The 25573-nt window shown below is 35.8% G+C and overlaps 1 protein-coding gene and 1 pseudogene across 1 annotated transcript in view; one reads left to right on the top strand and one right to left on the bottom strand.

Moving 5' to 3' along the window:
- The window catches only part of Dcbld2 (discoidin, CUB and LCCL domain containing 2), an 85053-nt gene that overhangs the window by 59004 nt on the left and 476 nt on the right, over nucleotides 1–25573 (bottom strand). The window contains exons 2-3 of the mRNA XM_010639657.3: nucleotides 25414–25570; nucleotides 7517–7744 (exon numbers count right to left, since the gene is read on the bottom strand). Of these exons, the coding sequence (XP_010637959.1) occupies nucleotides 7517–7744; nucleotides 25414–25570 (385 nt within the window). The remainder of the gene's footprint in view (nucleotides 1–7516; nucleotides 7745–25413; nucleotides 25571–25573) is intronic.
- LOC104873118 lies at nucleotides 5333–5819 on the top strand (annotated as a pseudogene).

The raw sequence follows: 25573 nt of genomic DNA on the forward strand, positions 1-25573 counted from the left end.
CAGCACTCAGCACTCAGGAGGCTGAAGCAGGAGGATGGCCTTGAGTTCAAAACCAGCCTGGGCTACATAGTGAGTTCCAGGTCAGCCTCAACTACATAGTGAGACCCTATCTCAAAAAACCAAAAACAAAAACAAAAAACAAAAAAAACCTATTCACAGAAGCAATGCAGAAAACACCTCAAGCCCGGAAAAAAGTTGACATACAGAAATGATGTATATAGAAATACAAGTAGCCAAATTAAAAAAAAAAAAAATCTGCCCCAAGGCATATAATATTTAGGATTCCAGAAATTCAACACAAGAACAGAATATTTTTAAAAACCTCGTGGTCAGGGCTGGGGGGATTTAGCTCAATATCTCGCCTTGCAAGCACAATGTTGTGAGTTCGATCTCCAGCACATAAATAAATAAATAAATAACACCTTGCAGGCATAACATAGGTTATTGGGTTATAACCACCTATCCCATATTCTTATACTATAAATTTGTACTTTAGCATAATGGTAGTCAACTGTGCATCTCAGAGGCTGCATCTGGGGGATATAAGAACAACCACTGTGTTTACCCACTTGGTATGATGAATGGCAAGGTTTGTGCATGTGCGTAAAAGTGTCAAACCTGGATTTTCTCACATAATGCTCTAATAAGTTTTCTGTATGTTTACCTGAGTATCACAGGAAGTAAAATACACCTACACTATACTTCTGTTATGATAACATGTATTTTATCATAATGGAATGGGGCTATAACTCAGTAGCTGCACCTGAGGAAGGCAAAACCCATATGTACATTCACCCACTTGACAAATGGCAAAGTGTGTACAAGAGGCTTCAAAGCAGCAACAGGTGAGTTTTATCCATGAAATGCTCACTGCTGTATTTCTGTGCATTTAGGATTTGCTTTAAAGGGTTTCTTTTGATTTTTCTGGCAGCAGTAGCCCAAGTCAGTACAATGGGACATGAAAAACCAGATTTGCTAGTTTTGGAGGTCAAAAGTGAATCATCAGCTTATTCATGCATGGATAATGATGAAGATGATAATGATTTCGATGTTGTCCATGTGAGCCATATTTCCTGTGACAGTGAAATGGAGCAAGGACTGATAGACACAGGGAATGCAGACCTCCTTGATTCAGATGATGAAGAAAACAGCTATTTGAATGCATATTTGACTAGTTGAAATGTTGCAAAATGGTCATGCAACCAAATGGAACAATCCAATGTTAGAACTAGGTCCGAAAATATAGTGAAGATATTGGCAGGGGTGAAACCTTTTGGACAGAATACCAGTACTGCCATTCAATGTTAGAAATGGTAAGAAGCAAAATGCTACAAGATGTTGTGAAATACATCTGAGGCTGAAATACAAATAAAACATACCGTATGCACCAAAGGCCATATTCAAAAATGTATTTATTATGACACCTCACTAAATGAACTGAAAGCACTCATATGCCTGCTGTACTTGGCAGGGATTTCTCATAGTAATCACAGAAATGTAAAAGACTTACAGAAAAGCAACTGGTCAAAATATGGCATAAAAATGTATGCCCTTGTAGACCCGAAGCTTATTATGCTTTCAATTTAGAAATTTATCCTGGAACTCAGGCACCAGGTCCTTGTTTGCATAGTGATAAACCATAAGATGTTGTGAACAGACTTGCTGCTTCCGTCTTGCAAACTAATCAGAATGTGACATTCAACAGTTGGTTTACCAGTTTCCAGTTGATGTTGCATTTGCTAAGACAGCACAAGTTAACCAGTATAGTTAGTGCACACAGGAATATAGCAGAAATTCCAAATGAAATATTGCAATTTCAAAACAGAGAACTGTATAATACAATCTTTGGATTTCAAAAAGATTCACACTGGCCTCACATATAGCAAAGAAAAACAAACTGGTACTGCTGCCAACATTGCCCCATGATGGAAATACTAATAGGGAAACCGTGACAAAACAGAAAGAGCCTGAGATGGAAACATTCTACAACAAAACCAAAAGTAGAGCATCGCTGATGAGTCATGCAGCAACTGTGATGTCACTTGAAACACAAAGCAATGGCCAATGGTTGTATTTTACTCTATGCTAAACATGCGTGGAATAGTTTGATAGTTTACAAAGAAAATAGTAAGTACAAAATACAACAGAGAAATTTTCTTTGGCAATTGGGACAGGAATTCATAAGAGATAATTTAGAGCAGAGGAAAAGCAAAATGTTTCTGCCCAGGTAACTACATGAAACAATTGTGGGGCACACTGGAGAACTGACAGCTTAACAGGCAGGCACAACATCACGAAGACCTACTACAAAAACTCAAAAGATATCAACTGTGCCCTATAAGAAAGGACAGGAAAGAGATGGGGATTCAGCTCAGTTGTGCCATGACTGCCTGGTAAGCACAAGGTCCTGAGTCTGATTCCCAATACCAAAAAACAAACAAACAAAAAACAAAACAAAACATGTGCTATCAGTGTAAGCGATACTTGTGTATAGAGTATGTGTTTTCACATGTCAAGAATGACTTGGATGTGACAACTGAGGCAAAGATTATTGCTGTAATTGACTTTTATTTGCATTTACATTGTAATTGACGTAGGTTTTTATTTTTGATATTATCTTTTAGGTTTGTAAGCAAGCAAAGAGCTGATGTGAAAGCGTCGATATTTATTTAAATACACAATGCATATTAAGAATTTTATACTTTATTTTTGGGCCGGGAATTTAGCTCAGTGGTTCCGCCACTTGCCTCACAAGCCAAAGGTCCTGAGTTCAATCCCCAGTACAAAAAACAAAACCAAAAAACAATAAAAAAAAATGTTTTATACTTTATTTTGGTATTTTATGTCCCTGCTAACTATACATTGTATAATATAATAAGGACCTCCTGATAAAATACCAATGCCAGCAAGATGTCAATTATGTCTTACAAAAGTCAGGAAAGCAAAACACAGGTACTGTCAGTGTAAGTGCTATGTGTGTATGGAACGTGCTATTGTCATGTACAAAGACTGCCTTAGGTGTGATAACTGAAGTAGATTTCTTTTTTTTGTAGAGTGCTATTTGTATTTTCACTGTAGTTCATACTGGAATTTATTTGTTATTTTTTAAAATTTGTACACCAAAAAATAGTGGATGTTGAAAATTTTGATGCTTTTTAATAAAACTCAATGAATAATAAAATTCAAAAAATGTTTTGATATTTCACTTTTAAGTATTTAATATAACTCAAAATTAAAATTAATAATTCAATAGAAATATTCTAAAGAATAAATGTGGGTATTATATAGCCAAGTTTATGCATCTTTATGACAAAATTGTCATTATGCCCTGCTTAAAAGCTTTAAGAGAAAAGAAAGAAATCACCTATAAAGGACAGCCCATCAGAATTACAGCAGACTTCTCAACATAAACCCTTAAGTCAAAGAGAGTTTGGAGTGAAGTATTTCAAGTCTTTTAAGAAAAAAACCTCCAATCCAGATTGATGATCCCTGCAAAACTTTTTCAAAACTGATTGAGAAATAAGATACTTCCATGATAAATACCTGAAGAAATTCATGACTGTCAAACTAGCACTCCAAAATATTCTAAAGGACATTCTAAAAGGACACAATGAAGACTACAACTCCATGAACCCCAACAGGATGAATCCATCAGGAAAGGGAAGTAATTAAACAGAGGGGAAAGAAAGGGTACCAACAACAGGAAAATAATCTGGCAAGGGTAAATCAATACATATCAATTATAACCATGAATGAAAATGGTTTCAATTTACCAAACAAAAGAAACATACTGGCAGAATGGATTACAAAACAAGATCCAACAATGTTGCATACAACAAATACATTTAATTCAAAAAGACATTCATAGACTGAAAGTCAAAAGATGGAAAACAATACTCCATGTGACAGGAACCAAAATTTAAAAAGCTATTTGCAGATAAAATGGATTTTAAACCAAGTAAGAGAGACAAAGAATGCCTGCGTTTGATCCCCTGTACAAAAGAAAGGGAGGCACTACATCCTTGTAAAGGGAACAATCCAAGAGGAAGAGATGAAAATCATAAATTTATATGCACCAATACTAGTGCACTCAATTATATTAAACAAATATTGACATAAAAAATCCAGAAAATCTAATACAATAGTAGTGGGGGACTTCAATATCCCACTGTCACAGATAGATCAACTAGACAAAAAAATAAACAACAAAATACTAGAACCCAACCAAACCTGAACAATAATCTTCCTGCAGCTTTATATTCACTTCGGTGAAGAGAGAACAAAGGAAAAGCATTAACTATGAAAATAAGGGACAGCTGAGATTCATTCAACATTTACTACAGGCCAGACACTGCAATGATTTATTTCATCTATCCCTCGTAAGAAGATAACTCTGCAGTCTGGGCAAGTTCAGTGACTTGCAAGGATTCACAGCAAGAAATTCCTGAAGCCTTGACTACAGAACGTATAGGCAATTTAAAACCTGTTCCTAAAATTTCTCCCATGTCACTATTTCCCTCTATTTATAGTACCACTGTTCATTGTCCAAAGACAATTATCGTGTCTTCTAACTAAAAAAAATTCATTATGAGAATTTTCAAAACAATACAGAAGAGTGTGACAACTCTTATGTGCCCCATATGCAGCTTCCCCAATGTGTCTTCCTTGTTTTGCTTGCCTTTTTCCAAAAAAAAAAAAAAAAAATTTTCAAATACATTCTAGACACTTTAAATAAACTGCTAACAAATTAGAATAAAAATAGAATTTTAACATTATCATATCTACAATAATCATTTTTTATTATCACTGGCTACCTAACTCCTCTTAAAATTGCTCTGAGAGTGTGTAAGTGAGTGAGAGACAGACACTGTGTGTATGCTGCTAGGGATCAATCCTGGGGATATACACACACTAGGTGAACACTCTACGGCTGACCTACATCCTAAACATCTGTGATATCTTGTCAGTTAACTTATATCAAGACTCAAACAAGAGCCAGGTGTGCTGGTCCATGCCTGCAATCCTAGCACTAAGGAGGCGGTGGCAGGAGGATCACAGTGAGTTAAAGGTCAGCCTGGGTGGGTAAGCAGGTCCTGCAGCTGTGGCAGAGGCCGAGGCCGAGGCGGGGCGGACTCTTTTTTCACCACGGTGTACAATGGAGGGGGATTGTCTACAATAGCAGTGTGGGCTGAAGAGCGCTGCCTTTGTGGGGTTGGCAGCTGAATTATGTGCTCCTACAGGGCAGGCACTATGCGGCATTCATCTCTGTACCTCCAGCACCTAGCAGTACTGGCATGTGGTAGGCACTCAAGAAATGCGTGTTAAATGAAGGATGCCTGTGCCAAGCAACTGGACTTTACTCTTTCCTGACCCTTGTTCCTATTCCACTCCTTCACAGAAGAACTTCTCTAGGGAAGCTGGAAGGGAAACAGCTATAGCCAAAGACATCCTGGGTTGCACTTTGATGAGCTGAATAAGTTGCGGGTGTTGGACCCAGAGGTTACCCAGCAGACCACAGAGCTCAAGGAAGAGTGCAAGGACTTTTTGGACAAAATTGGCCAATTTCAGAAAATAGTTGGTGGTCTAATTGAGCTTGTTGACCAACTTGCAAAAGAAGCAGAAAATGAGAAGATGAAGGCCATTGGTGCTCGGAACTTGCTCAAATCTATAGCAAAGCAGAAGCCCAACAGCAGCAACTTCATGCACTAATAGCAGAAAAGAAAATGCAGCTAGAAAAGTATCGAGTAGAATATGAAGCTTTGTGTAAAGTAGAAGCAGAACAAAATGAATTTATTGACCAATTTATTTTTCAAAAATGAACTGAAAATTTCATTTTTATAGCAGGAAGGCAAAAAAAAAAAAAAAAAGCCCCCCCCAAACCAAAAAACCTCTACCATTCCAGTGACTTGACTGATGACCTGAGTACGTCATGAAACAGTGTATAAGGGGTGAGCCCCCAAAGGCAGTAATGCAAGTCTGGGGGAGCTGGTGTTAAACATCAGTGCACAGCCACTGCCAGTGGACACACAGGGCAGGTCCTCACCTCTTGCATTATTACAAACTAAGCAGTCTGTAAACTTTACTCTTTTTTGTAAATTCACAATACTGTGGAAGGAAAAACAATAAATTATTGTTTTCAAAAAAAAAAAAAAAAAAAGGGTTAGCCTGGGCTACATAGTGAATTCAAAGCCTGCCTGGACTGCACAGTGAGACCCTGTAAAGTACTACAGGCTTGACAAGGCTGGACTCACTTTTTCTCAACATTGTTTCAAGAATGCTCAGGTGCCCACCCTCTACTGCATTGTCAGGAGGCATTTACTATTTAGTTGTCATCTACTGATATTATTGAAATCGTATTTCTATATCTTCAGGTGATCTGAATTTCTAAACATTATTCAACATCTTATATTGATGGAACTATGTATGTGGTGATCAAACTACTATATTAATCAAGAGTTGATGAGACAATAGAGGTTACAACTCATCAATCAGGGAAATAAAGCAGAAACTTTTTCTTTGGAGGACAAGGGGAGAGAAGTCAAAAGATCTGGCTAGAGGGGGAGGTCAGAGAATGAATGCAGTATGGTATTTAAAGAACAGGATCCTAGGTACCTAGTACAGTTCTGAAAGACATTTTACACACCAGCACCAATAAATGTTTCTAAACAAAGAAAATTCAAGAGTTCTTAATTTTTAACATTACTTCACAAAAACTGCCATATAAATCTTTATTCCTTAAGAGAATGTTACTGATCTCTAAGCCGAAGATTCTAATCCTTGGCTGCAAAGTAAATTTTCCTGGAAAACTTTTATTATACTGAAGCTTTAGTCTTCCCCAAGCAAAAAAAAAAAATTTGTGGGGGGCACCAGGGATTTAACTACCCCCAAGCAATTCTAATTCAGTTTGTCTACGACTGGAACCACATATATAGTATTTTTTTGTCTCCTCAGAAGACTGCAGTATGTAGCTAATAATTGAGGACTACTGCTTTGAATGATTAACAAGGATAGCTACTATTTACTAAATATATATTATGTCTAGTATAATTCTAAGCACTTTATACATAGTAGTTTCATCCCTGTTTAATAAATGATAAATTAGAAAGGTCAGGTAAACTGCCCAAGTCACAGTCAGCTAATGGCAGAATGAGGCTTTAATCCCAGGTAGTATGGATCCAAAACCCATATTCTTGTTATACTGCTGCCTAAGTATGAATTATGATTTCATTTGCTACTATAAATAAAATTATGAAGGAAAACATAAAAAAATGAGATTTCTTCCTTCTTTGTAGTATAGCAGCATCCTGTGCAAAGATACCAACATAGGCTTATTAGAAAAGTAAATAGACAAGAATGTTTATTTCCCAAAAGAAAATTCAAATTTGAATTTATGCACGGTTTCAATAATTTCTCACCTATCATCTCATGCAGCAGTTATTCAATGCTAAATATGAAATGAGTTTTAAAACTTAAAGCAACAATGTACAACATGTACATTTTTATGAAAATGTCCTACCTATTTCTGTTATTCCAAGTCCGATTCCATTATAAATTTTCAAGTAACTAAAGTGACAAGAATCAGTATCTTGAATGTCAATGTCACCCAATTTGATGCGAATTCGTTCTCCCATCTTGACACGGATCTCCCATTTGCAAACAGTACTGTTGGGACAGGTCTGTGGGTAGTTTATGGATGCAAAAGTTCCGCTTTCAGGACCTAGTACAGTGTGTCCACATCCATCACCTTAAAAAAAAAAAAAGTTGGGTGATAAACTGTTTTTACATCTTAAACACATAAGAAATCAAGGTTTTTTATGATTTAAAAATACATATGACATCAGGTGTTTTATACCACTAATATATCTTTATAGAAGATAAAACAAATGATAGTTCTTAGCATATCTACTCACAAGAGCCAAGAAAAATCAAGTCAGGTTCAAATAATCAGTAATTAGTTATACAACTTATGAATTTCAAGAACTTTGCAATCTGAACAAATAAAAGTAAACAATTTAGCAAATAGTAAAAAATACATAAATATATCATACTGAATCTAATATTTAAAAGAATATCAATTTACAGTAATTGAGATAAATATACAAAAAATGTGAGCAGCTTCATTTAAAATCACAAGCTCCTAAAATCTCTAAGATTTATTAAAAATACTATATACTAAAAGTAGATTATTGACCCTATTACAGACTGTAAATCATTTGAGAGCAGTTAATTTTGAGGTTTAAATTTATATCCTACTGAAATTTGTCTGCTTTATAATTCCTTCTCCAAAGACTTATTTTTTCTTATAGAATGAAGAGAAAATAATTAATAACACCTTATTAAAGATCAGAAAAGAACTACTCTTGTATGAGGGTAGTGGCATTATTTTCTTCAGATTTTTTTTTTTTTTAGCAACTGAATACAAAAATTTAGGTGAATTAGCTTGTTTGTAAAGATAAATATTTGCATCCTTCATTTTATCCTTTTTTTTTTTAAGTGAGTATATGGGAGGCATTGATCAAATGTGCATTTACAAGTTTCAGCTACTGCTCCAACTGTACTATTTATCATGTATTAATGAGATTCAAATGAATCTAATAGTATGGCAAATGTATTCTTTTAAAATAGTAGCATTTTCTCCTTAAAAGAGCTTTTTATAATTATGTTTTGCAATAGTATAGTATTTAAAAATGTTAAATGTGACACTGCTGAGTTTTAACCTCACTACGGACTGTAAGATAATTTTCTTTTTCTTTTTTCCTGTTACTGGGGCTCAAACTCAGGACTCTGCACTTACCAGGCAATCGCGGCAACACTGAGCTACATCCTGACCCTTGATTTATTATTTTTAACATTGCTGGTATCACTTATTAGAGCAGATGAACTTTCTAAAAAAGCCTATACATGAAAATGTTACATAGTACCTAGCAGTAGTAAATGCTGAATAAATATTAATGGTATGAACAGAGAAACATTGCAAACTAGTCTCAAGCTAACTTTAATGAAGGAACAAATCATTTCAATCTTATGATAATACTTAAAAGTCATACCTTTCATTAATAAATAAATAATTTTTACTCTTGAATCTGTATTAGTATTCATCCTTGATCTTTTAGAGGCTGACATTAAAATTCTGGTTTCCTAAATAACTGTCATATAAAACTTCACTTTTATTCCACATTATATTTTAGCTATCTTCTGCACCTGCTTTCATATCATACAAAATATTTAAAAAACCAATATAAAAATATATCAGGGAAAAATGAAATAAATATGTGAGATTTCATTCAATACACCCATGGATCTCCTTACAAATATATAACTTAGAATATTCTACAATAAGAAAAGATACCCACAAATTTTCCCTGAAACCACCATGAAACACCTTAAACATCTCTGCTGGATATCATCTAAATTAAAAGCACAGGGAATATACAAGCTTCCACTGTGAAAAATGAATTGAAAGACAAACAATCTTACTAACAATCATTAACATTTTTCCCTAGAGAAAAAACGTCCTGAGACAGCTTCTAACATTATGAAACTAACATGAAATATTCCCATACTATTCAGGAGATGAAAATGTGCTTGCTGGAAGCATTTCAGTCTTTAAAAACTAACCACTGGATAAACAAAATAACTCAAAATATAAATGTATTTTCTTTGATAAATAGAAGTGAAGGCAGCTTTTAAAGTGACTGAAAAGTGTGAATCCCTAACTTTGCAGTGGCATATTGTTTCATTTAACACATCCCCCATAGACAGTTATTCAACCCAAGCTTATTTTAAAATGCATTTTACAAAAAGAGTATAAATAGAGCATTTAAGTAATTTTTAGATGTCTTTATGCTTGTTTGACTTCCAATGAATACACACGTTTCTTGTCCTTTATATCATAAACATAATTTTTATGTTAAAAAATACTAATTTAAACAGGGCTTTTGCAACCATGCTGCTGAAGAAAAAAATTAAAATGGAGCTGTCTTTTTTTCAGAATTTTGTGTGGGGGACAGAGGGCATGAACAGTCCACAAGAAATGTGCCAAGAATGTTCTAAAATATGTGATGGAGTTCAGAGCTTCCTCATCTTGCAAGCAAGATGGTATGTATCAGAAACCAAAGTTTAAAAGTCATTCTCCAGTCTAGTGCAATGGACAATTCTGAATAATCCATTATTTCAAAGAATACAGTATTTAATAAGCTCAACCTGATAAATAAATAAATGTCACCTACTGATATGGAGAAAATGCTTAGAATAACCCGGTTAAAAAGAGAAGGTTGTAGATTCATTAGGCCAGCTGTCTGTGTATGTTTTTCTATTCTGAAGTGAGAAATATATTTTACATTGTGACCCCATACACTTCCCCATGCATATTCCTGACCCACTAAATGATTCCATGACCCACTAATTGGCTGCCGCCTGCAGTCTGAAAAATACAAAATCCACCACTCAAGGTCACAATGTTAAATTCTCAAATGAAGGACTTTGTCCTTTTACTTCTAAAATAACATTTTTCCAGTTTTTTTTTGTTGTTGTTGTCCTTACTGAAGCAAAATACTTGAAATATGACAAAATATTCTAAACTAAAACCTGGAAAATATTCTTTATTGATAAACCATCTAACACACTTAGAGCAATGTTTCCCAAAGGGGAGGTTCAAGATCGCATAGGAGTGATTTTACCTCCTATTTGGCAGTATCTAGAGACATTTTTAGTTGTCACAAATGGGGGGTGGGAGAGATGCTGCTGACATCTAGTTGGAAAGGCCAAGAGTACTGCTAAAATATCTTACAGTGAGCAGGACAGTCTCCAGAACAAAGAATGACGGGCTCTACATGCAGTGCTGAGTTTCAGAAGTGCTAACTTAGAGCCAAGGTTAGGAAATCTCAGGCTGAAGATCTGTTTTAGTTCTTGGCTCAGTCTCATTTGGCCCAAAGGGAAATGCTGTTCTGCTCACTAAGCAACAACCCAGGGAATAGTTTTCTCCCAAAGATCAGCAGTTATGCTAAACAGTTTTGTGTTTCCACTTTCCAATTTTAAAACAAGTAAAATGCTTCATTTTTCTTTAAGTAAAAGATGAAAAGAATTATTAGTCTTCAGATCTCAAATTATTTTTTCCCTGCATCAAGAACTTTTAACATAGAGGGAAATGGCTATCAATAGGATCTGCTAATTTATTAATGTTCTATGCTCGGAAAAATAATGATGTGACCAGGATACACCACCTACTTTTACTTACAATCACAAGTCAGGAAGTGACCAAAAACTATTACAACTTGGAAAGTAACTTCCAAAACGCATGTCAGAGGTCCAGGTTTTACTCTCACCAATTACTCCACCATACCACCTCCTTTTCCAACTTTATCTTCACCACCATCCCTGTTAACTCAAGTATTTTCTTCTCCCCCTAGATTGATTCCACTAGACTATTAACTAATCATAAAGGATAGAAGGCTATGAAATTTTTAAGTTATTTTATTCAAAGCAGAAAAAAAACACTGAAATTTGATCTTATTGTTCCTTATTGTTCAGATGCAGAATTTATCTAGGGGATTATGCACAGAACATGTGTTCACTTCCTCTGAATAGTGTAAGGTCATTGTGTTAAGCCAGATACAAATTTTGAAACTGTTCCAGGGAAAGAATGCAATTTTTTAAACTCTTTATCCCTAGAGAAAACAGAAAGAATATTGTACATATTCAAATGCCAATAGAATACAACTTGAAATGCAATCTTATCATAGACTATTCTAGTTAAATTCCAAATTAAGTGTTTTTTAGGTAAGAATGTTGTTCTGATACTGATTACATATGACCCTCCAGCCATTCATATTTTAGACATATTACTAATATGTATTAATTACTGATTTTTAATAATTATGAACTCTGTGACTTGCAAAATTACTTCCTTTTTACAGCAGACAACACAAATGCAGGAAGCTTATACAAATGTGTTAAAAAAGAAGAGCAATGTACTTTTCATCATAATTTTTAGAGCATTTTCAAGAATTTTTTTTTTTAATCACTGTGACCTAGTAAGTCTGACAGTACTTCTCTAAGCAGGTATCACTTCTGTTATATCTCGTAATACATCTGTGAGATCTTACAATAAAATGAGAAAAAAAAAAGCTGGAGCATTTAGGGAGTAGGAAAAATAAAGCTCAAAAAAATGAAGTTGCAACAGTTAACTTAATACATGCAAATTCATATGGCTACAGTGAAGCTTTTAGTATATTTGGCACTGTGAATTTTGAGGCCAGAAGTCCTGTAACTGTGAGGTTTATTAATTTCTGTCACTGTGTGTCTCAAACAGATAACTGAAGCAGTACTTTAATGTCCCCTTTGTCCCTTCTAATTTTCCTTTTTCTGAAGTTAATTTTATCTGAAGTTAAAATATAGATATTCTAGTTTATTTCTGATTAGCATTCACATGGTACACATTCTCCATCCTTGTATTTTTTTGTTGTAGTAGTGGTGATCAAATAAACATACCACAAATTTACCATTTTAAAATAGATTTTATTTTTCAGAGCAGTTTTAGGTTCACAGCAAAAAATGTATGAAAGGTGCAGAGATTTATCATTTGTCATCTATCCCCTGCCTCCACATCTGCAAAGGCTCCCCCATAACTAACATTTCTCACTGAAAGGGTGCACCTGCTATAACTGATGAGCCTACACTGATACATCACCACCCAGAGTACATTACTTGAGATCAGAGTTAATTCTTCTCTGTTTTGTATTGGGGATCGAACTCAGGTCCTTGCACTTGTGAGGCAGGCGGCAGAACCACTGAGCTAAATCCCCAGCCCCCAGTTAATTCATGATGTTAAGCACTCTATGGGTTTATATAAAAATATATAATGACATGCATTCATCTTCAAAATATCATAGTGTCACTGCCCTTAAAAAAATCCTCAGTGTTCTACCTATAACAAACCTCCTGCCTACTTTTTTTTTTTTTTTGCACCCAGTTATTCTTTGTCCAGAATTTCAGAGTTGGAATCATATTGGTATACAAATTTCTCAACTTGGCTTTTTTTCACTCTTATGTTATTACCTTTCATTTTGTTTTTGTTTTGAGACAGGGTCTCACTATGTAGTCAGACTGACCTTGAACTATGTAGCCTAGGATGGAACTTGCAATGATCTTCCTGCCTTAGTCTCCCAGGTACTGAAATTACATGTGTGATCCACCACAGCAGGCTCCTTTATGTTTTTTTTTTTATGGCTTTATTGGTCTTTTCTTCAACTCATCTACTCCTGACTGAAGTTGTCATGAAATACAGAAAGATACAAGGTCTCCAATCTCTCAAATTTGTTATCTACTGATAGTATTACAAACTTTTGCTCACATTTCAAATATTCTATGAATTTCTACATGCCAGGCTACAATACTGAAAAATGACAAGCAAGGTAAGATTTTTATAGAGTTTACAGTATAATGATTACAGACATAGCAAGTAATTCCAGGAACAATGAATAAGTAATGGATGATTTATATATTGTATATGTGTCTATGCGTGTATGTTTTATAAACAACAGTAAACTAAGGCAGAAATCTTGGTAGATGAGATAAGTGGTGAGCAGGAAGAGGAAGAGGGCTTCAATAAAAGGCTGTGGTCATTAAGTTTGATATGTCTCTTTAATACTTTTGAATTTAGTCCCTGTGAGCAAGGGAGCCCCTGTAAAGTTCTGATAGGTATCTCACTCCTTTCTTCCCTCCCTGTAATCCACTGCGCACACTCACTGTTACTTTACTTAAATATTAGGAGGAGTACACAGGTCCCTTATTTGAAAATCCCTCAACTGCTCTTCACTGCTATAATGAAGATCAAACTCTTCAGGACACACAGTCTCTTCTATTCTGGTTCTTGATTTCCATTCATTCTCAATTCCTCACTTTTCATACTTCTCTGCTCCAGCTGTGGAACTATGGGTGATCACACACATACACATGTGCGCACATGCATACACGATGATACTCCTACCTCTGGTCCATTGTACTTGCTGAGAATAACACCTTTCTTCCTCTCATTCACAAGGAAACAAACACTTGCTCAATGTTATTCTATGTAAAATTTTTCTGAAGCCTTTTTCATCTTCATTATCACGATCTCTTTACTGTACTTAATATGCTTAATTATGCATATCTATGTCAGCTTACCATACCCAATAGTGCTATTGGGAAGGCAATCCACTCTATTCACCCTTATAGCTATAAACACATAAATAAAACATAGGAAGCTCTTACCACATGATGTTCAATTTGAAAATAAAAAAATGCTAGGCAAGAAACATGCGAAAGGCATTAGAACCATTCATCTTTTGAAATCTTCGGCACTTAATCTATATAATCCTGTATAACCTCAACTGAACTTGGCTGAACACCACTCATCTCACAAGCATTGTGTGGGTTCCAAAGAAATTTAATTCTACTAGATTTTGTTAGTTTTTTGTATTGTTTTGAGACAGGCTGGCCTTGAACTCCCTTTGTAGCCTAGGATGACCCTGAACTCGAAATGATCTTCCTGCCTCAGTCAACCAACTGCAGGGATTACAGGCACACCCACCACAACTACTTCATCTACTCGATTCTTTATAAACATATCATTCTTCCTCCCTGAAGAGGCTGTCTATATATTTAATATGTGTTTTATTGCACTGGAAACTACCCTGCATTTTCCAACAGTTTTATATAATCTCATGCCCCCCAATTAACTAGCTAATTAACTTACTCTTCCCTTCAATATCTGGACCTGGTACAATAAAGAAAATCTCAGTGTTTCTCCAAGTTAGAGCTGCAAGCCTTGGAGACTGCAGGTAGCCATGATTCTTTCCATGCAGAGAAAGACCAAAGCAAGGGAGAAGAACTAGGCTGAATCCTTGGTTTCTAAGGCCCAGCTGCACCCTAACCTTAACCCTGACCCTGCTTTCCCCTTAGCTTAAACTGATCCAGCTTTATTCTATAAATTACCCCAGAATCATCCCAAGACTTGAATTCCTGCTCTCCATAACCTCAAGAGTTCTAAGATATTCTTGCTCTACCCATTCACCAGAATGTCTCTCTCACATCTAGACAACCAGCTTCTACAATGCAGAGTAACCAGAAATAAGGGCATGCCAGAAGGGAAGTTAACCACGAACCAAAATTACCAGAAACAGTGGACACCAAAGAAAGTTAAAATATACTAAAAGTTATAAAGTTGAAGGTCAGAGCAAAAGTAAAAAAAATGAGGGGCAAATACAATAATAAGATGTACATTAGTGAGCTTTACATTGCTGGGACAAAATACAATGTAAAGAAGGAGAGGATTCTTTCAGTTCAGTTTGAGGTTTCTGTTTGTGATCAGCTGGCTCCAATGCAGAGACATCATGACAGAGGAAAGCTGTTCACATCATGGCATTTGGAAAGTAGAAAGTAGAAGAGCCTGACAAGAAGGGACAGGGGACAGACATAGTGCCTCAGTGTTATGTCCTCATCACCTACCTCCTCCAACTAGGATCCACCTCCTAATAGCTCATTCAGCTATGAACTGATCAATGCATTAATGCACTGATGAGATTAGCATTCTCACAATTTAATCACCTCCCCAAGAGTTTCTTAATCCAGTTAAATTAGCACTCAAGATTAACTAGCACAAGTAGTTTTGAGGTCAATTAAGTACAAATCCAGTGAACAATCCTTGCTGTCACATTCTCTACCACATGGTCTGACTCTTCTCATTGAGCCACAGTGAAATTCCCAAAACAATAACTGGGGTAGGACTAAGGCACAAAGGATAGAAAAGTGAATCTCAACCAGGCATGGTGGTGAGTGCCTAAGCACTTAGGAGGCTGAAGCAAGACAAGAGGTCTGTTCTCAGTTAGAGGCCAGCCTGGGCTACCTAGTAAATTCAAGGCCAGCCTGCACTACAAAGTGAGATTCTGCCCCCAAAAAACAAAACAAAACAAAATGAAACAAAACAAACAAAAAACACTTGAAAATGGGAGATTTTAACTGCAGAGTAAAGAAAAGTGAGACAGTATTTTCACTTCAAGAGTGACTCACTCATTGAACAAAAAATTTATTGCCTACCTGAACAGTTTTGATGTCTACCCTCATTATATTCTAAAAGGAGAGTTTAGTTATATATTTTTTAAAAATTTAGAGCAGTTAAGTGGATCTTAAAATTCAAGATAGCTAAATTTTTAAATCTGGTATACCTGAGGCAAAACCCTCTATACTTTCAAAGGTCACTAAGGTTAAAAAAAAAAAAAAATTAAGACAGGACAAAGCGCTCAGATTTTTCAGACTAAACAAAAGCCAAAGCAAACAAAATCTGACAATTTAAATGACAGTTTAAACAGTTTAGTAGAAGACTGCTAGAGATTAAACAGGAGATTAATCACTTAGCAAATATATAGTGTGCCAAATGGAAGAAAAAATGTATAGCACAAATAAAGTCTCCTGGAAGTGTATCACTGAAAAAAAAAGCAGAGATATAAGCTATCTGGAAAGTAAATTATTGAATAAAAGAGATGTATAAAAGCCAGTTTTATTTGGTGTTTCCTGACATAGAGTAAAGTACCATATTAAGTGTGAGGTGCCCTAATATAAAACTTCTATTCCCTGATGGAGTGGCCTTCTGGACAGAGTGGAAGACAAAGTTTCAGAAAGGAGGAAAAAGGAAATAGGAAGAAAACTCATATTGTGCCAGATAAAGAACAGGACAGGTGCCGGGCGTGTGGTGGCGCATGCCTGTAATCCCAGCACTTGGGAGGCTGAGGCAGGAGAATCACTGTGAGTTCGAGACCAGCCTGGGCTACATAGTGAGTTCCAGGTCAGTCTCAACTACATAGTGAGACCCTGTCTCAAAAAAAACAAAAAACAAAACAAAACAAAACAAAAAAAAAACAGGACAGGAGCTCAACTCCACAAAGTATACAGACAAAATTATGTTGCTGACTAGTAATTCTCAGTTGAGACTTGATAGGACAGCCCTCATTTGTGTATAGATGTGTCTAGCTCTAATCACAATGGCCACATGACTTTCTCCAGTAACTGCAGCTATCCAAAACCAGAGAAAGAAGACAGAGGAGAGTGCCATCTAGGCCCAAGTTTGAGGTTTGCCAGGAACCACGGTAAGATCACTGGCCCAATGTTGGTCTTGAGTGCTTGAGTTTGAAGAGGCAGTAAATCCAGATGGTCAAATGGACTAGGTAAAAGAGGCATGTAAGGCTGATGGCATGCCTAATCTCTCATTTACAAACTCCTTGGCCCATTAATGGAAAGCTTCCCACAACAAGGCACCCATCAACTTTTCCAGCTTTAATTTTTCATTATTTTCCTGACACCCGATTATTGAAACTACATGAATGTGCCATAAAATAAGGACACAGGTATACCCAGATTTAAGTTATCAGCCACGGTGAATTCTGAGATCTTCCTAACACTCTAAGTATTTTTAAATATATAATTCATTTCTAGAACTCCTGAAGGTTAGGATCAAATTTGTGTAAATCAGTATATTTTTATGCAATAAGTAAATCAGTATATGAATGAAAATTATTTTCTACTTTTCCTTACGGAGATAGCAAGGAAAAAAGGAGAACAAGTATTAGAACCAAAAGCAGGAGCTTTTATAATGCTAAAAATGGCTAATTAAGTCCCAAATCAAAAGACAGGGTGATGCAAAAAGTACACTGAACTTGTTGGCACTGATTTAGGCCATCAAGGTTCTTAAGGAGGACTTTCTTTGGGGAGCAGGGTGTGCTAAGTAGCCATGTTTATATTCAGAGCTCCAGCTTAAAGAAAGGCTCCTCTAGTACTCAAGAAAGTACAGCAATGTGAGTTAGTTCCTTTTAAGAGGAGAGCTGTGAAAAACGGGGCAGATCATTAGGCCTTGAGTAAACAACATGTTAGGTTCAAGAGAGTGCTGTATTCCCAGGAGACTGAGAAACCCAGGCTCTTAAATTGACCAATACTTGTAGAGATGAGGCAATAACTAATCATCATAAGAAGCATATGCAAGGGGCTGATAACAAATAATGCACTCCAGGGTAAAGGATTCATTTCAGAAGTGGGGTTCTTAATACACATATTTTAAATGATAGATACCATGGTAAATAGAAATTTTAAAATGAGTAAATCTCTACATTGATAAGAATATATATACTTAAAATACAGTGCAGAAAGTACTATCTGAAGATGTGTGTGGCTGTTGGTTAGAGAACTCTTCCTAGAGGTGATAATGCCCCAAGAAAGGTTTTTAAAAGATATTTAAGAGTTTACTAAGACAAGGAAAATAATTAAAGGCATTCCAAATAGGGAAACTGCATCAGGAGATGGAACAGCACAGGGAATAAGACAAAATAGCATGTGTCATCCTTAAACTAAATTACCAGTTTGACTGGATTAAGAGACACCTAAGGGAATAGTGAAGCACACTTCTGGGTGTGTCTGTGAGGGTGTTTACAGAGATGACTGGCATGTGAAAGAGAAAACTGAGGGGGAAGATCTGCCTTGTATGTGGGAAACACCACCCAATAGGGTGGTGACTTGGATAGAATATAAAAGGAAGAAGCCAGAAGGCACTTGCTTTCTCTCTGCCTCTGGGTGCTAAGAGGTGAACCGCTTTGCTCTGATAGAAGCTTCTACAATGATGTTTCTATCTTGACATGTGCCTAAAAGCAATGGAGCCAGCTAACCATGGACTGAAACCCCGGAAACTATGCACCAAAATAAATCTTGCTTCTAAATTTTCTCAGAGACAGAAATGTGACTAACACAGCATGAAATTATATGTTAGAGGAATAAAAAGTAGCTAAGTCTTATACCTGAACTATAAAGTGTAAGGGGTGCTGGCATGAGACGAGGACAGAGAAAGCAAAGGGCCAGATTATAAAAAAATTATACATGCAATATTTTAAGGGGTTTGGATTGTATATTACAAGTGATAAAGAGATCCAGTATGGGAGGAACCATGGAGGGCAATACCCCAGTACAGTATGTGGGACCATGCTGGCCTATGATTAACAACCAACAAATATTTGTCCAGTAACTGGGCAGAAGCACAGAGCATGAGGCTCAACGAAGAGTAAGCCAGGACCAGTGGCTGAGAGGTTTGAAATTCACTGTAGTAGGGAAGACTGCCACACCTCCATACTTTCTTGACACCCCTTGTACCTAGTCTTGTGATCTTTTCAAGTGTCCACCATCCCTGTGGATTAGAAACCTACCAGTCCTTCAAAGCTTGCCCACCTAAAATTACTTCAGCAGTAAGGCTTCTCCTGCTTTCCAGGCATTGTGAGCTTTCTCTCCCTTGATACATCTACATACAATGCATATTTCCTAAGTTGTTATTTTATACATATATTCCTACTTGGACAAAACTACTTCCTCAACTGGACTACAGATTCTCTGGAGATAATGACACTGTTTTTCTCTTTTCTGAATGTTCCAGGACTGTAGTGACTGACATACATATACACTTTCCTAAGAGCTCAAAGTTGCTACTTTTCTATGCTAATAGTTCTTAATGACAGAACAGTAAAGAGCACCAATATCTTTTTTTTTCTTTCTCAATCAATTCAATTTTAACTAGAAAGTTGCATGCATTCTATCAACAAAAGGGAATTCTGGGCCACTCTCCTTGACTGAAACTGTACATGGGAATCCTCCCAATAATTCAAGTAATTAGTTAATTATTCTTTCAACTACATACCCTGACAAGTCCATGTTGATTTGGTATGTAATACTTTAGAAGTCTTGGGAGATCACCTATTATCTCATCTGCCTCAATCAATGTGCACTACACTGGCATTCATTAAGTAATTAGTTTATTAGAATATCTATATATTTTGTCCTTGTGGATTTTCATTTAACTCAAATTATGAGGAAAAATAATCTACAAAATTAGCATGAGGTATGTCAGTAAACTAACACTTTTAACTGAGATGCTTTATTAAAGATACAATTGTAGCCAGGCGTGGTGGTGTATGCCTGTAATCCCAGCACTCAGGAGGCTGAGGCAGGAGGATCGCTGTGAGTTCGAGACCAGCCTGGGATATATAGTGAGTTCCAGATCAGTCTCAACTACATAGTGAGACCCTTTTTAAAAGAAAAAATAAATAAATAAATAAATAAAATTAAATGAAATAATGCAATAGCAGTTCTGAATGACACAGTACTTTGAGTATCTTCTGATGAAATTTTACATATTAAAAATTTTAAATTGCTGCATATTTTAAGTATTCTTATTTGTGCAAATTAGACCATAAATTTAACATTTATCATGGTGTTACTGAACACATTATTAAAATTAGAACTATGTAAGATTATGTAGGTACATGAATATGGAATAGAAAGGAACAAGCGAAATTGTAATAAAGAGGTAGAATTGTGTACGATTATCTAAGTTTTTAGTTTTACACTATCATTGTCATGTGCAAAACATTTAAAAAATAGATGCAAAATGCTATAACCAAATGGCTGTTACAAAGAAACCCAATTTAGAAGCCACTCAAGAAAACCTGCCAGCTCATCTCATTTTGTATCTCAACAATCACACTTAAGAAAAATTATCTTTATGAAGCTTATCCCAGTCCTTCTACTCTTATGTCATCATTCCATTACCGTGCAACTAGTCAAGTGGAAGCAGGCATTGTCTATTTGCATAAATTAAATTAATGCTCAATCTGACTACCAAAGCTTTCATATCTTAGTCATTTTGCTAGTGTAATCCTTAAATTTAAAATCTATCCTCATGTAAACCTAGCCTCCTCTCATCACACATGATCTGATAATGTCTTTCCATAAATCAATCCATTCATCTGTCACTTTAATTTTAGTACTTGTTACTTGTATCAATTTCACCATCTTAAGATTTTTTTTTTTTCCATGATGGTTGCTGGTTTTACAAAAGGAAGCTCACATATTCAAAAAGAATTATCAGTTGGGAAATAAAGTTATTGTTTTGGTTTAACATTGAGAAATTTAACTAATCATTTTTTCATTCATGTTTCAAAAATGTGGATTTTAAATCCAATCACTAGCATATATACAATGTGTGCTATGTTTCTAATTTTCACTGTGCAAAATTAATCAGAAATATAGCAGAAAAGGATGGTCTGATTTTTTTGCTTCTAAACAAAACTATATGTAACATTTCTTATATTTTATCAAACCAAGAAAGACACTGGAAAATCTAAATTAATCTAGTAATATTAGAAATTATTACAAATATTTCTTTGCACATAGGAACAAGTTCTTCATCACTGACAAAGTCACAAATACTGTTCAAAAACTATTTTCCTGCATCACAAGTAAAGGTATTACATGATATTCTACAATATTTTTTACCTATTGATTCCAAAAATCACTGTGAAACTGAATTATTCTTTTCAAGACTGAAACTGATGTATTTCATATTTATTAAATTAAACAAAATCAATGCCCTCATCATAAATGTTATATTAATAGGTATAAACAAGTCAGTCTTAATGAGTGTTTAAAATTAATTTCCAGATATTTCAGCACAATCAAATCACATTCTAACCCAGAGGGTAGGCCTGCATTCCACCAGGAATGAGGAAAGCTGAGTTCCTAAGATGAGGCAACCTAAATTCCTAGCCCTACTGTAAACTGGAGACATAAATTTGGCATAAGACCAACTTCCTTTTTAAGTAAATCACAGTAGTAAATATGCAAATATCATAATTTCACCAATTTAAGATTTTTGGACATATACAAACAGGGTGTAGTGACACATACCTGAAACCCCAGCTACTTGGAAGGTTGAAGCAGAAGGAACTGGAGGCTAGCCTGGCTAACTTAGCCAGAACCCATCTCAAAATAAAAAATAAAAACGGCTGGGGCATTGTTCAACAGCACAGAGCATTTACCCAGAATGCACAAGGCTCTACATTCAATCTCAAGCACTGAAAAGTATGTATTTACAGAAAAAATGTTTTCAAGAAAAGAGAATTAAGATTTCAAATTTAGAACTCAAAAATATATGCATATAACCTATACCTAAAACACTAACATACAACAAGCAGAATTAAATAAATTAGTGAAACAAGAATGGCTAAAATATGTCACTACTGTGAATGGTAAATAAGTTTTCAAACCAGACAAATTTAATTTTGAAATGAATAAAAAGAAAAATAATTGTCAGCAGAAAATCCGTTGAGGAACAGCAAAATACTGCATTAAATGGAAAGATAATATAATCTGCTATAACTGTATATGTAATTAATTGGAATGAAGATAATATATTGTGCTATTTCAAACTAATGTTGGCAAAACTTTCAAAAAGTAAAATTAACTAACCCTGAAGCACAATTCTACCTGAACAGATACATGATGTGCATTTCTACCTACTCAGGCTGAGAAAAAAAAAATCATCAGAAAACATTCTTCAGTTTCTTATTCTGACCATATGCAAATGTGCAAAAATTTGAAAAAGTATAAAGAGCCCATAATTCTACCACCGAGACAATTGTTATTATTTATTTCCTTCTAGTCTTAAGATTTCTTAAGAGAATAAAAACTACACCTTGTACAACATGTGGAAGGTCACAGTATTAAAAATTCTATTAAGTGTTTGAAAGCACTGATTCTCTTTTTTTTTTTTTTTTTTTTTTTTTTTTTGTACCGGGGATAGAACTTAGGACCTTGCGCTTGCAAGGTAGATGGTGGGACCACTGAGCTAAATCCCCGGCCCTGCTTCTCATTTTTAAATGAGACTGCTTCTCAGGTTATGTGAGAATATACCAGTATATCTTGAAGCAATCTGTTAAAACTGGTAAGACTGGGTTGAAAGGAATTCCATCTCAGACTGCTGTAGGGTTCTTTGAGTAAGAATTACACTTTAAAAACTAGGAAATTCAAATTTCACATACTTTCTCAGTTTTCAGGAATTCAGGATGATATTTACCTAACTAGCCCTTAATTTACAAATTTAGTAACTCGGGATTAATGATGATCATTTAAAACTATACTGTGCTTGTCTTTGCAAAACTCCTGCATACTATAATTTCATTTTCATTAAGCTATGAAACAAGTATTATGGTTTAAACAATGTAGAAAACTGAAAAGAGATTAAATGACAATATATATCCAGTCAATTTTTTTAAAAAAATCTAGTCTTGCCGGGCATGGTGGTGCAGGCCTATAATCCCAGCACTCCAGAGGTTGAGGCAGGCGGATCACTGTGAGTTCAAGACCAGCCTGGACTACATAGTGAGTTCCAGGTCAGTCTCAACTACATAGTGAGACCCTGTCTCAAAAAAAAAAAAAAAAAAAATCTAGTCTTTTAAAAATGTTTTTTGTAAAATCTAGTATTCAGCCATAAAGAATGAGAAACTAGAGACAATTATAGCTAAATGGATGGGACATCGAGGCCATACTCTTAAGTGAGATAAATAGGACACACAAATGTGTAAATATCAAATAGTTTCTCTAGTGGGAGAAACTGGAAGTGTAAATAAGGATCAAAATAATAGATAATGTGAAATAGGAAGAAAAGGTCCAAAGGGGAATTGGGAAGGGTAAAGAAAAGGAAAGGGAAAGGAGTATGAGAAAAGGAAAAAATGGAAACAGACTTTGTAAACAGAGAAGGGTGTAAAAACCAAGATGTATTATGTAAAGGTAGAAATTCCCAATAGTGAATGTCAATATATTGTGTACCTAAAATGTACCAATAAAATTAATGAATTTAAAAATATCCTGTCTTTTAATAACTATTATAATTTTCTTACTTTATAATGATGTGCTCCTCCAAAATGATGTGTACGTCGTTGCTACACATCATTTCATGCTATAAAAGAGCAAATATTTGTTTAAATGCTCTGGCAAAAAGTGATATAAAGCCTACTAAAATGTGATTATATTTCATGGGTAGATATATTTCATGTTTGATTAGGCACGAGAAAATTTCAAAGCAAGGCAAGACAAGGGTCTAACTTTGGGGAGGAAGAAATATTGCTTTCTTCACTGAAAAAATTTGTAAAAACATGATGCAAACATACATGTAGAAATAAGCAAAACAGGGACTATTGCGTTTATGTAATCATACTCATTTCTCTATGAACGTACCTTACATTCTTTATTTCTGGGTTTCCTTATGTTCAAAGAATATCAATATCTACCTTACTGGCTGTGAAGAGGATTAAATGAGTGAGTTTACATAAACCACTTAATCCAGTTCTTTACACAAAGGAAGGTCTACAGTGTTTGTCTTACATAAACCTATCTCTGTTCACCCCCTATTAGAAAGAAATGCATGCGAAGACTCTAAAACTTGAACAGAGCTTCACACTCTTTCGACATGTTAAATATTGATGAAATCTGCATACTAAGCATCTAAATTTTAAGTTAGTGTAGAAATGTGCTACATCTGTACAATTCAGTTCAACAAAATACATCTTTTCCCTGAGAGATTACATTTCCAAACGGCTGTCAAAAGTTTCAGCATCTTCTCTATGACAGTCTCATGGCCCTGATTCCATACTTTACTGAAAACCATATGAGAGCAACATTAAGCTGGACGTAAACGTGGACATCAATTTTTTAAAAATCTTCCCAGCAACAAGTAACAATCCAATCTTCATCCTTCCCACTGCAATAAAATGGGAAAAGTGAAGAAAAATGTGTTCGATAACTGATGCCAAACGGATTCAATAATTGTGGTACACTGCCAGAAGTTACCCCCCCCCAAAAAGTTGAGCATTAACTTTCCATTCTGATGACTATTCAATAAACAGTTTTGCTCATTTCTGTAATGAGTTTTTCAAGGGATGTAGACCCAAAAAAGTTGTTTAACTTTCTGGAAAGTCTTACCCTTTAATGTGCAATGCTGCATTTGGGCAACATCGTATGTTACCCTGGGTCACACAGTGCTTGAGCAAGGTAATCTATATACAACTATCCTCAATAATAGGCAGAGATTGTAAAGAACATGTTCAGAATACAAGCTCAGAAATCACCACAATCCTCTTTATTCGCTAAAGAACACGGAGCACTTTCACAAAAGGTAATCATTTGTCTTGATGAGATTTAAGATGCTATTTATGTTTCTTGCCTTCCTACTTATTAGGTCCATCTACCTATGTGGCTTAATCCTAGGGTTCATAGCTCAAAAAGTTCTTTGCTCCCCCCAATTTTTCCAAGGATGGAGGCTTCCACTGCAGGGTGTCAGGTATCTTCTTTCCAAATAAATGACTGGCCTTGCCAAAATCTAAAGCCGCGCCAACTCGGGAGACTGGAAGGGAGAGCCCACCTTTGCAACTCCACCCCGCGAGTGTCCTCGAGGTCTGGCCACGCACGAGTTGCCCCGCACCTCCCGGCGTCTGCAGATTCGTTCAACAGCTAAGAGACCCGGCGCCCCGACGTGGGACTTCGGGAGCGGCGCTCTGTCCGGGGACCACTCACCTTGCTGGGCCCCGGCGTCTTCGAGCAGCAGGAGCAGGAAAAGTAGGAGCAGGAGGAACAGAGGCATGGAGGAGGAGTTGGAGCCGGGAGGGAGGGAGCGGGAAAGGGGGAGCGCGGCCCGGGTGGGGGCAGCGGCTGCGGCCCGGACTCGGGGACACTG

The sequence above is a fragment of the Fukomys damarensis genome, unplaced genomic scaffold, assembly GCF_012274545.1.
Source record: "Fukomys damarensis isolate Sample0158 unplaced genomic scaffold, DMR_v1.0_HiC HiC_scaffold_24, whole genome shotgun sequence".
NCBI lineage: Eukaryota > Metazoa > Chordata > Mammalia > Rodentia > Bathyergidae > Fukomys > Fukomys damarensis.